Source organism: Solanum verrucosum, unplaced genomic scaffold, assembly GCF_900185275.1.
Source record: "Solanum verrucosum unplaced genomic scaffold, falcon-dt-bn FXZP01000183.1, whole genome shotgun sequence".
NCBI lineage: Eukaryota > Viridiplantae > Streptophyta > Magnoliopsida > Solanales > Solanaceae > Solanum > Solanum verrucosum.
This window is the reverse complement of record NW_026020430.1, coordinates 4,787,934-4,801,222: the sequence shown is the minus strand read 5'-3', so window position 1 is coordinate 4,801,222 and position 13,289 is coordinate 4,787,934. Positions and strand designations below refer to the sequence as shown.

The 13,289-nt window shown below is 28.6% G+C and overlaps 3 protein-coding genes across 4 annotated transcripts in view; 1 reads left to right on the top strand and 2 right to left on the bottom strand.

The window, feature by feature from the left end:
• LOC125807744 (wound-induced basic protein) overlaps positions 1-13,289 on the top strand; it is a 125,665-nt gene that overhangs the window by 75,427 nt on the left and 36,949 nt on the right. The gene's annotated exons all lie outside the window — the stretch shown is intronic.
• On the bottom strand, positions 477-1,980 carry LOC125807743 (uncharacterized). The gene is made up of 4 exons (XM_049487482.1): positions 1,900-1,980; positions 1,754-1,817; positions 773-879; positions 477-702 (listed from the first exon to the last, which is right to left on the bottom strand). Exons 2-4 carry the CDS (start codon positions 1,757-1,759, stop codon positions 600-602), a joined length of 216 nt encoding a protein of 71 aa, XP_049343439.1. The 5' UTR covers positions 1,760-1,817; positions 1,900-1,980; the 3' UTR covers positions 477-599.
• LOC125807733 (protein XRI1-like) lies at positions 4,525-7,582 on the bottom strand. Of its 2 annotated transcripts, none has more exons than XM_049487465.1 (9): positions 7,296-7,582; positions 6,370-6,428; positions 6,163-6,297; positions 5,936-6,075; positions 5,532-5,595; positions 5,350-5,452; positions 5,223-5,263; positions 4,981-5,064; positions 4,525-4,809 (listed from the first exon to the last, which is right to left on the bottom strand). In XM_049487465.1, the coding sequence occupies exons 1-9, from the start codon at positions 7,328-7,330 to the stop codon at positions 4,535-4,537; spliced, it is 936 nt and encodes a 311-aa protein (XP_049343422.1). In that variant the 5' UTR covers positions 7,331-7,582; the 3' UTR covers positions 4,525-4,534. The 2 variants fall into 2 exon arrangements, with proteins under 2 accessions (XP_049343422.1, XP_049343423.1); XM_049487466.1 differs by having other exon boundaries at positions 6,370-6,425; positions 7,296-7,512.

The following is a 13,289-nucleotide window of genomic DNA, read 5'->3' as shown; positions in this document are numbered from 1 at the left end:
CATAGATCATGCCTGCTCATTTACATCATCAATATAACTATATTACCCCATAACATGTTTCTATGTTTGTGTCTAAACTCTAACTATTAAACTCTAATATTGAGTTATAGCAGATATCCACAAGTTCAAACTAAGCCACCACTTAGCCAATCCAAATCCTTTGATCAATATATATTTGTTACCTACCATGTGATTACCATATAAATTAACACTAAACATAGTTCTTATTTCTTCAAGTCTTTCAAATTAAGTATATTTAATAGCACATAAAAACAGGGGGAAATAGTTAAAATTAGTCTTTAACTATGACCGAATTTGCAATAACACATTCATACTTCACATGGACCTAATTAACCATGGATATTATACCTAAGGTGGAAGTACTTATTTCTTTGCCTAATAGAAGCAACGAATAATACGGATATTCATATATTTCTTTCTCCATTTCATCAGATGCAAGATTTTCAGAGTAAGAGTAATCACAAGAGGAAATTTCATTGCAGATCAAGACACAAATCAAAGGTACAAAAGCCAAACACACGATGAACAATGACCTCAAGAATCTATAACTCATGCCCCCTTTTTTACTCATTTCCCAACTATTTCTTCTTGATGTTATGACTTTCCGATTTGTCTATGTTCCATCCATCTCCCGCCTGTGCTGCTTTCTTTTTCGCCTTCTCTTGAAGTGCCTTTGCATCCCTGTTGAACACAACATCCATGTCAGGAACATGAATTAAGCAATTTTGGCATATAACAAGTAAGGTTCAACCTTTCTCGTCGTTGTTCAGGGGTTAATCCATCATTTTTAGGTGTCTTGGACTTGTGGTTTCCCCTGGCTTGTGCCCTTTCACGATCTCGGTCTCTCTGGTTCCCGCGTTAGCTTAAGTTAAGGCCAGGGATCAAATTGAAGTATGACAACATCGATCTTACCAAAAAGAAAATCCTACTTTTGGAAATCAAAGCTGAAGATAAGGTCTCAGGCTGAGGCAAACACACAATTGAATGATTGATTACAGGTACATACATGTTCAATGTCGAAAACACTGATTCTGTTAAACGGTTTAATATAGGCTGCATTTGCCTCTATTTTCAAATTTTATCAGCATGAGATTTTACTTTAGAGTTTAGACAAAGCTCAAAAATTTAGTTCTGCCCTTTTTTAGGAGTAGTAATAAGAAAGAATCTACTTTTTATGCAGCCAAGAAACAGGGGCCGAGCTAGTAAGGGTCTAGGTCCTCCCGCAAAAATATATATTAGTTAAAAACTTAAAATTATATGTTATATATGTAAAAATATATGTTGAACCCTATGACTTCTTCATGCTGACTACTTTTTCAATTTTATTAATTCGTTTGTCTCAATTTATGTGAGATTTTTCATTTTTCGAAAATCAAACTGTATAAATTTGATCGAAAAATTGGACATGAAATTTTAAATTTTTTTAAATAAAATTTATATATTTATAAGCTACGTAAAAATTTTAAAAGTAGAGTTGATGGACAGAGGGAGTACTTTTTTTTTAATATTTAGCAAGTTTTCCAATTCCACCATTCTACATGGTATGTTCAAGATATCAAAGGACTATATACATATTTAATTTGCAACCACAAGATTCATAAACTCCTTTAAACTTTGCATCCGATCAAACTAAAACACTTGGATTGGGATGGAAAGAGAATGAGATAACACTAGAAAAAGCTCTAATTTTTAAATAATCAGAGAAAAGAAAGAAATATATCAGAAGGATATGAGACATTCTTGATTCTCCAACAGCAAAGCACAGATCTAAAGACAAATAGCTCTAAACAAAAATGCTGGAACCAAAAGAGGAAATTTAGATTAAATTACTACCCCAAATAAAATCAAAAATTGAAAGAGAAGAAAAGGGTTACTTACCTGATTGAACTATGGACTATAATTTGTTAGCTTAAGATTGAAATTAGAGCACAGAAGTTTAATAATTTGATTATTAATTAATTAAATTGGAGAAGTGAGGAGTTCGTGGGAGAAGGGAAGTTTATAGTAAAGTTCAGAAGAATCCAGAAGAAATGGACTTGCTTTTTCTTTCACCGAAGAGGTTACATTTTATTTTATTTTATTTTTTTATATTATCGTGTTCAATATCCATATTAAAATTCAGTTTGCGAAATCGATATTTTTAATAAGATTTTTTTTTCATTTTTGAATGGTAATGATAAGAAATGTCATAATAAAATACACTTATTTTGCCGTTCAGAAGAATCTAGAAGAAATGGGCTTCCTATTTTCTAGAAAAAATATATATGTTTAAAATACGATATTAAATAATCTAGGAAGGTAATAGGTGCTCATGAAAGTTTAGTATTGCAATAACAAATTAAATCAAAATTAGAATATTTTTCATACCCTTATCCCTATTTTCTACTCACTTCTTCTTCCACCAAGCTTATATTTTATAGGGTGAAAAAAAAAAGCTTATAATTTTATATATTATTATTATTATTATTATTATTATTATTATTATTATTATTATGTTATTTCTTATTTAGTACTAATAGGGACTTGAGTATTCAAATTGAAATCTAACTAAATCTGAAACAGCTGCCTTGCAAGGCTTATTTCTATGTGCTTTCAACAAAATTTTCTTTTATTCTTAAAATTTAATTTCAAAACATCTATAATTAAATATAAAAGAGATCTCAATTATCATACTAAAATTTGCAATGGAGCATGTAATTATAAGGATGAGAAATGTTATAAAGCAAAGACCGATCATGAAAACTCATATTTTATAGTATATAATAAGATAACCATCGTAAAGAACTAATCTTTATTAGAGTAAATATAAATAAGAGAAACATAAGCTCCATATTTATTTATAACATAAGAAAAAAAAAATTAAACAAGGAAGAAATATTTTAAAAAAAAAAAGAACATATTAAGATTTTCAAGGGCATTTTGGTCCTCCTTCTTGAGTCTTCCAATCTCTATAACATGAACAACAATCTTTTTGTTCCAAAGTACCCGGTGGAACACAATGACACCAATTACAACACTTGTTACAGAATAATAAACAATTGTTCTTGTGAGACGTTGCTGAGCATCGTTTATCGCACGCATTTGAACATTCTACAAAAATAGAAGAAAAAATATATATAATCTAGTTAATTTCTTCGAGTAAAGTCGATTAATTGATTAATTCAAAATTTAAAAAGTTCTTACGATTGTTAGGAACGTAGCAAGTGGTTTCACCAACAGGAGGTTTTGCTAGAAGTGAAGCATAAAAATCTTGACGTGCCTATTTGTTCAATAAAAATATGATGAATTAGTCAAATTAATGAATTTCAGATATAAAATGCAAGTGAAAATATGCGAAAGGGAATAGCAGTAAAAGTTATTCACTCACTAGAGAAACTTCAATGAGACACAATGACGCAACCAACAAAAGAAGTAAAAAAGCTTGAGATCTAACAGCCATTGTTGAAGACTTGAATTATATGGTGATTGGACTTGATTTCTTGCTTTTTAATATATTTTATGGCAATCCTTTTATATTTATCCTAATTTTACACATTATGATAAATTAGTATCATATTGTAAGAGCAGATTAACATAATTCCTGCCTAAAATTTCTACGGAAAAAGATTTGCATAACATAATCAAGGATTGTATTGCCAAAACATTATTGCAAGTATTTGGAAAGTTAATATTTAGTCATTAGTAGTATTTTGAAATTAAAAAATTATATAATTTTTTTTTTTGCGTCATTCATTAATACACCAAAAAGAAATTTCTGGCGAATGGATCATCAATGTACATGATTAGATGGTAAAAATGCAGTAACTTTTACTTGAAAAGATCATTTCTCACCCTTGCAAAAATAAAATTCGAACGATGCAGAGAAATAGCTCATTTTTCATCCTTCAAAATATCACAACAAGCCAACAGCATTTCAAATATATTTTACAGTCAAAGGCGGATGTAGCCCTTTGGACAGCTATGGACTCATGTGAACCACAACTTTTGACACAAACTCAACAAATATTAGATTTGAACCCATTATTACAATATATTCAATACAGAGTTCAGCTCATTCTGTTTCTGACTATACTTTCACAAATTCAGCCATAGTTTCCTAATCCAACGACATTTTCACTTAACAGACATACCAATACCACTCATATTGTTAACAAAATCTATTGACAAGTTGTAGATGCATGTTTAGATAATGACTTGCATAAGTTACATTACATGTGTAGAAATCCTGTGATATAATAATGCTTACATTGCCTGAAGGATAAGTACCCAAAATTTTTGCTAATTTTTCAAAATAGGTAAAGTCATTCATCTAATAAACCAATATACATTGAGATTCCAAAATAATGGGAGACTAATCCACTACTAAGTCTCCACATTTTCTCCCTAATAAAGACTGATTCAAAATTCAACTTATGTGCAGAAGACCTAAAACAGTACCATAAAATTGCTCTGTCAAAGGAATTTGGAGCAATCCCATGCTAAAGTTTGTCCAAGAAAAAACCATTTCAAGAGATTATCCTTTAGTTCTCATGATGGTAATGCTGCCTCTTCCACCCTCTGTGTGAATTTTTGTCTTGCCAATGACAGGCTTCCCGGAAAAAGCTGAAGTCGGATAAGGTGGTGGATCTTGATTGTGTTGCTTTGATTTAGAGGGTGGCGGAGTACATATCTTTTTGTTGATCTCTTTTAAAGTCACATCTCCTTGAGCGCTGCAGGGTTTGATAAATCCAAATGGGTAAACTACAGAAGATGCACCTTTCTTGGGAGTCTTTGTGTATGAATTCCTACCTGGATGCATAGTCAGTTAAGTGTAGGAGCTCAGTAGCAGCCAGTATCGACAATGTTATCACAGGGGTTCTTTTCAAAATGTAATGAATTCAACGCAGCTATTTGAGACTCAATGATTGATAAGTGTAACCTTGAATAAAGTAAGAGTGTAATCATAGATAAAGTATTAACCTTTGAAAACAATGTTTCCATAAGTACGAGCAGGACTGCTTTTAACCATAGTTATATCGCATTCTGGTGGGGAATTGACAACTTCTGCAACAGATAAGCTGACATCAATCAAATATTAAACAAGAATAACATGAAAAGGAAGACGAGAACACCAGCACATGATGAATATAGAGGAGCCAGACCAAAAAGAAAGGAAGAACAAAAGAAAAAGAACATTCTCAATGGAAAGAGAGATTCCCTACCCATTGTGTCTGCTTGAACATCAGATACTCCAGATGCATTCCTGTTAAAATAAATGTGTAAGAGCAGAGCACACATAGCATAACTAAAAGTCATTATGAGCATGGAAAGCTAAGGATGAAAAGTTACATATCCTCGGAAATAATCTGCAACTCAGGATCATTAATGCAATCAGTAAGCCATTCTTCAGATGACTCATCAAAACCTTCCTGAGCCGAAGATGTTGCACCATCTAGAAAAATGTATTCTGTCAATAACGAATTTAACAAATTAAGCAGATATAACTTTACAAAAATGTAGCAGAGACTGACCTGCACATTCGGAAAACCAGTCTGACACATCACTCCTAGCTTCTTCAAAATATGCATTCCTCTCCTGCATTATCCAACTTCCATGTAAAATCAGTTTTATAGAAATCATTTCCTCAGATACTTTTTCTGCATTACGTAGTAACATAAACATGTAAAATGAAGCAGAACTGAAAAGGTGCATTTGTCACAAGAGGTTTCCTTACGGAGCGAATTCCACCACTGAACTGTTGGCTTAACAAAACGCCCAACTTGGTTTAATGTGTTGGAAACAACATACATTATTAATGTTAAAGTTAACTTGGTTCACGTGTAGGAAACAACATACATTATTTATGCTAAAGTATGATTAGAAGTGTGCTATACTAGACAACTCAAAACACATAGCAAAAGGTAGTAGTAGTAACCTTAGATTTTAAGAAAGTTAACGCAAGCTCTTCGTTTGAACCAGTGGAATCCAAGATCTCAGCATCAAATTGTAGCACTCGACGTCTTTTTACCGGTTTAGAAGGTTCTCTGCACTGCTCCAATTGCTTACTTGTAACATCTGGATCAAACCACTTAAATCAGGATAAGATGCCTCAAACATGCTGAGTATTAGAAGAAAGATAATTGTTATATTTGGATCCTGTACCCTTGACATTGGAAGTCAACTCACCACAGTCCTTTACCGGGGTTGTCTCATCATCAAACATGTAGGAAATATCTTTGTTTTTTTCAGTTACACCAGTCCATGGACATCCTGATACGTCTGTTTGAGGCTGCAGCCCTGTTTAACATGGATGACTCCACTTAACTATCTTTTGCACTTATAACCAAACGAGAAAGCATCTACACTTACCAAAGTTCTCACTGTCTTGAAGAAAAGTTTCTCCACATTGCCAATCCCATATCTCGCTGCTATAGTTTCATCAAAGAAAACAATGAATCCGTTCAATTCTAAACTTGCTATTTATCATAAATATATATGTTAAGACAACCTCTTAACATGTATAAAGAATTACTTGACGAAATCTCATTTTTCATGAAAGAATCATTAATCTTTTAAGTTGAAATTTACATATGCTTTTTGATACATAGAGTGGGAAACATAAATGTGGGAAATGTGTGAGGCATAATCACCCATGACAGATACAAAATGCAAATTAAAAAGCATAACATTTTGTCACTAGACGAAATTAGCAGCAGTGCGGGTGCCATTCATATGAGAACAATAACCCTATATATTATTAATACAATAACAACAACAATGCCTCAATATCAAGCAAGTAAGGGACAACTATACTAATCAGGATGCTCCATTCAAGTAATCACACAATATATTCTTCTGAAGTTCAAAGAAAACGAATGAACTACAGAACTGAACAATCAAACTAGAACAATAACATCATTATAATTCACCAAAATTGTAGTCAACTACATAAATCATCACAGAGAACCCCCAATATATTCATCTAGGGCTCAAACAAATCACATTAAAATTAAAAAATAAAAATGATAGTCAAACTAAAAGAAAAAATCATTTTCAGGACTAATAAAGTTGAAATACACCATTGAACTATATATTCCTACAACAACCACAATACTCAATCCAAGCAAGTGAACATAACTCAATCACAAGCAAGTAGAGATCAACAAAATAAAATACAATCACAGCATTTTGACACCGACAAAGTGTAAATACAGCCATTGTTACTCCATCTAAGCAATAGAACAAATATAATCGTTCAACAAAAACACATGAAATCAAAAAAAAAAAAAAAAAACCTGTTAGTATCGAAATCCATGGACAGATCAGCCATATCCGTAAAACCACAACATAAAAATGACCGTTCAGCAAATAGAAAATGAAAAAAAAAATAGAGAAAAAAAGTAGATATAAAACTGATGAGTGCTATTCTATACGGAAGAAAGTGCCGAACAGAGACTGTACTGGACTGATGTGTCTCAGTCTCTCAGATAACCACAAAAAAATAAATTGCTTTCTCCGTTTCCGTTTAGAGTGGGTGAAGCAATTTATTAAATGTTTGGGAAGAATTGTGTCCCGCAAGTTTCTTTCTTCTTTAGTTAGATAAAATTAAATATATAAATATTTTTTTCGAAGAGATGCGTCCATTACAGTGACAGAGAGTATATAGTGGCCCTCATTTGATGGGGTCATCACTCTCTGTCTCCAACATTTCTCCCTTTTCTTTCCATTTGTTTCGCGTGAGTTTATTTATTTATTTAATAAATAAATTCGTCCTTTGAGTTTTGGGTACTTTTATTTTCTCTTTCATTTAATTTATTCTCACCACATTTAATACTTTATATTCATTAAATCTAACTGCTTCAATATTGAAATGTATTAAATTTTACAAGTTTGTAAAGTGGTGATGGGTGGTAAAGAATAGGAATGAATGGGTGGTTGTGATCGTCGAGATGGTTTATGATCCGCAATAGTAATAATATAGTTGATTGTAATGATTGATTAATATTTGTATAGTTGTGGAGGTGATTAGTAGTAATGAGTGTCGCTCGTGTCATGGTGGTGATAATGTTTAACGATTATAATTATGCAATATTTTATATGTTTTGTTTTACTTGGACTATGTTGATTTGATACCATTTTTATGAAGGTTTTTACTAGTATGGAGTATATTACTAAACTAATCTTATTAATGATGATTTAAAACTCTAAATTGGACTAGTATTACTTTATTTAGTTATTTAATATTAAAAATGGTATGAAGAAATGTAATAATAAAATTGTTTTGATTTACTAAAATAGATTTAAAAAGGTTATATTTTTATAATAAAAAACTAAGTAAAATGAAATGCAAGAAATACATCTAGCGGTGATTATTATTTATGAATATAATGATGGTGAAAGGCCATATAGGAAAAAATATATTCTTAATAATGTTAAAACGTTATTTACAATTTTTAATAAATTAGATCTATTTAAAGTTTTAAACACATTAAATAATTAGATCATGAACAAAAATAATATATATTTAATAGTTTAAGATTGAAACTAAATTTATAATTAATGCAACTTAAAGTACACATGGAACCTTAATTTAATTGCAAAAGAATTTCAAATCAATTTATGCGACTCAATGAAATTAAATCTATACTTAATGTCACTTAAAGCGTAAACAAATGGAACCTTAATTTAATTGCAAAAGAATTTCAAATCAATTTTGCGACTCAACAAAAAAAATTGCACATAAAAAACAAAGTGGTGGGTGTGGGGTATCACATACATTAATTGAGGTAAAAGTTATTGAACTTTAGGAAAGTATTATAAAATATTATTAAATTATATATTTATAATCACTCTATTTTATCTAACTATCTCAAAAGGTCATCAAATTATTTAAGTGGCACGATCTAGTTCTATGATCAAGTGTCTTCATGTGGTATTTAAGCATTAATTGGATGATGTTTTTCATTACAAAGAATAATATAATAATTTCGCATGATACTTAGCAAAATTGTATGACTTATCTTACCAGAAATTATTTATGAATTGATATATATTGTCAATAATTCATAATTTAAAAATATATTTAATTAACAAGTGACAAAATATCATTCCTAATTTTAAATCATACACTCAAATGATTGAATCGTACACGAATCATCATTGATCTATATAACTTAATATTATTCCTACTACAACAACAATAAAGATCAGTTTCAATCAAGTAAAGGTAAAATGTATAAAATACTCATTGATCGTATTGATACGTTTAATTAATTACCAAAAAAAATACTCATCTGAGGCTCAAAGAATATGCATGGGTTTTATTGTGTTTTTTTATTATATATATAGAAAAAAAATGATGAGTCATTTGAAAAACAATTCAATTTTCAGTATTTTCACAATTGACAAAGTTGAAAGCCCAATGGCCAATATATTCATATTACAATAATCTCCGATCTCAGTTAAGATTGTTTTATCCAAGCACTAAAACAATATATACTCATTTGTGGTTCAACATATAAAACTAAAAATGAATAAATATCAGTTAGTATTGAAACTCATGGGTAGACCAGACATTTTCGTTAATTTCAAAACTTAAAAATAGCAACGATCATATCATAGATAGAAAATGAAAAGAAAACAACATAAGGTAAAATGTGAGAATGATGGAGAAATTGGAGACAACATGTATTTTATGAAGAAAAAAAATAGAGTTTAATTTCTTTGATTATTTTGACTTTAGAAAGCTAAAATTTTAATTTATAAATTAATGGATAAATCTTAGAAGATATAAAATAGATATTACTTCATACATTATTTAGCACAAATACAAATAAAAAAAAACTTAAAACAAATTAATTTGAAAATTAAATTAAGTTTAATGGAAGATCAATTAAAAATGAATCAAGGCCAGGGTGAATTGAAAGTAATTCAATTTAAATTATCTTAAGTCAATCCATAATATTTTAAATAGATTAGACAAATCATTTTATATTTGAACTCATTTTAATAGTGTCAAAGAGGGACTGACTTGGCATGCTTTTTTTAGATAATCACAAAAAGATGCTTTCTTTGTTCCTATTTTGAGTGAATTGTGTCTCGCAATTTTATTTCATTTGTAGTTATATAGTACTCCCTTCGTTTTTTAAAAAATAACATAATTTAACTTATTATAAAATTTAAGAAAATAAAAAAATATTTGATGACCCATCATTCTCTATCTCCAACATTTCTCTCTTTTCTCTCTTGGTTTCGCGTGAGTTTATTTAATAAAGTGACCCTTTAAGTTTTGGGGTAGATCTATGTTCCATCTCATTAATTATTCTTCAACACATTTAATCCCTTAAATTATTAAATATAACCCACTTCTTATTGGTCTATTTTTTTAAGATTAAGTTAAAAGTGTAAACAAATGAAACCTTAATCTAAATGCAAAAGAATTTCAACTCGAAAATTGCACTTGAAAAAAAAACGTGGTGGGGAATCAATACACTAATTGAGGTAAAAGGTATTCCAACTTTAGCAAAGTCTCATAAAATTATTACTTAAATTATGTATTTTATGATAACAAAAAGTTACTCAATTTTATTTAATTATCCTAAAAAGCCATCAAATTATTTGAGTGACACGTTTTAGTTTTTTTTTTAAAATACAAAAATAAAAAAAATCATTTAATGTGTGGTACTCGTATTAAAGTCTGACTAATTTGATTTCACGCCATATAAGACTCTATTCGGAGGGAAGCGTTCCATATGAAGAATCTTTTGCATATTTATAACTCGAATGAAATAACTCTCACCACATCCTTTGATGGTCATGTCTTAATTCTATGATCAAGTGACTTCATGATATTTAAGCTTAGTTGAATGTTATATTTCTTAATTTTTTTTTTTTACAATTTTCCATTAAGCAAAATTGTATGATTTTATTTTTTGACAAAAGATTAATTTACTAATTAAATTTATTAAAAAAAAGTTAAGCAATTATTCGTAAAGTTACTAGTATACAAATTGTATTACTAATTCTTTTGGAGACGGTATAATATGAGATAATATAATAATTCCTTTTTGCTTCTGACAAGATATTATAATTTGTTTGTCTTATCTAATTAATTACTTTATTTTATAATACTCTGGCATGCTTTATTCTGTACAGAGAGTATAACGCACTATAAAATATGATTTAGCAGGTAAGCATGTAACTTGTGACACTCATAAAATATATATATATATATATATATATAGTGTGTAAACTAAATTATTTGGGTTGTTTGGTTCGTGGGATATTTCAAAATTAAATTTGTGATTAGATTTATTTCAAAATTAAATTTGAGAGAAGATTTATATCTTTAATCAAATAAAGTATAAATTTAATTCTGAATATCACAACTTATTTTGTCAAATTTGATGTTATTTTATCTCTTTTTTTTATTTGATTTAAGAAATAAATTTTATTAGAATTACAATTCAAAAAAATACAATCTTTGAATTAACTTAATCCGCAAACAAAACACCTTCATTTGAGTAAAATGTAGAATTAAACAATTGTTTCTTTGTCAAATTAAAAGGTAATGATATTGGTTCCCAAAAATATCTAAGCTTTTGCACTTCCCAAAACAAAGCCATATAGAAGTACCTAATAAGAAGAGATTTTTTTTAAAAATAATAATAATTATTATATTTATTTATATTTTAATAAGTTGTATAGGTATTTATTTATAGAAAAAAAAAACTAAGATTGATCCAGTCAAAATAAGCATAGCGTTGATACTCTATCCATCCTTATTTACTTTTCAAATATTTTTTAATTTGATTTTTCTTTTTACTTGTTATTTTTAATTAATCAAGGAACAATATTATACCCTCAATTTATTAATATTGAGTTGATATTTTTAAAAAGTGTAGTGAGTAAATATATCTGGGACTCCATCAATTAATAGGTTAAAATAGTAAACCCACTGCACCAATTATTATTTTTCTTAATAAGTGTGTCAAGTTAAAATTTGGCAAGTAAAAAGAGCCCGAAGAAGTATTATGTACTCTTCATATTTATGTTTTCTATCTCTGTTAAGTAATCAATATTTATTATATTAAAAATAAAATAAATAAATAAAATTATATCTTGATTTTTAAAAGAATGTACTTTAACTCATGGTTGACAAAATGAAACAGATATAACCCTTTATACTAAGAAATTTCACATCATATGTAAATTAGCAGATTTTTTTTTAAAATTAAAATTCAGGTTATATAAAATAATTGTATTTATCCAATATTTGAATTCGGTAAACAAATAAAATCTTTTACACTTCCTTGACCATTGATGGAGCAGATTATTGATTTCACAGAAAATAGATGTAATTAGATTCTCAATAGATTTATATATAGAGTGATCTATTAAATATTTTTCTTAATTAAGAGAATGGGAAACAGTAATTAATAGTATGTATCCAAAATATTTTTAAAATAATGGTATGTTGTTAATAATTCATAATTAAGTAATCAAAAAATACATTTACATAAGCAAGCTAGTACTCATGCTGACGAATACAATTCAAAGAACTTAATTATAATCTTTAACCATACATTCAATTAAGCAAGTAAGTTAGGAATATTAATTAAACTTTCATTTTATATATTCAATTATTATGTAATCAACTATATATGGTAGGTAGATATTATAATTAATGGTGATTAACACCAATATCTGAATTAACATTTGCATAGATTAACATACCATAAAAAAATACTTACCATAAAATTATTTGGCATTATAAATATCATGAGTTTGATGAAAACTTAATTAGCAGTCAGTAAAATTGTCATTAGTTTAATGACAAGTTGTATTTCTCTCTCAATGGCGTCTTTTGAGTTTATGAGTATAATTATTTGTATTTTGATGTTTTTTGCTCTGTCACCAATTGATGCTATGGTTGATTTTAATCAATCTTATTATCCTTTGTGGGGTCAAAATCATATAACCTATATTAATCAAAGTAATGAAGTGCAGCTACTTTTGGATAAATCATCAGGTATATCTATCCTTTTATTTTTTGCCTTGGTTTAATTCAGAATTTAGAGTCAATCAATTATTATATACGTTTAATTCAGAATTTAAAGTCAACAAGTTTTTGCATTCGCTTAATTCAAAATTTAGATTCAATGAGTTAGATATAAATTAATCTATAAATCGCCTTAGATTTGCCATATATTTAATTATATTACTTCTCCATCATAAAAATTGAAAACTCATGTTTTTCTTTTCTTTTCTTTACAAGAAATTATGCCATT

Excerpts from the sequence above, each read along its gene's own strand:
- LOC125807743 (XM_049487482.1), bottom strand. Across the intron at positions 703-772 it reads CCTGAACAACGACGAGAAAG|GGATGCAAAGGCACTTCAAG; the intron begins GTTGAACCTTAC and ends TGTGTTCAACAG.
- LOC125807733 (XM_049487465.1), bottom strand. The coding sequence starts at position 7,330 with ATGGCTGATCTGTCCATGGATTTCGATACTAACAG. Across the intron at positions 6,429-7,295 it reads ATGGATTTCGATACTAACAG|CAGCGAGATATGGGATTGGC; the intron begins GTTTTTTTTTTT and ends ATGAAACTATAG. Across the intron at positions 6,076-6,162 it reads GTTGACTTCCAATGTCAAGG|ATGTTACAAGTAAGCAATTG; the intron begins GTACAGGATCCA and ends GGTTTGATCCAG.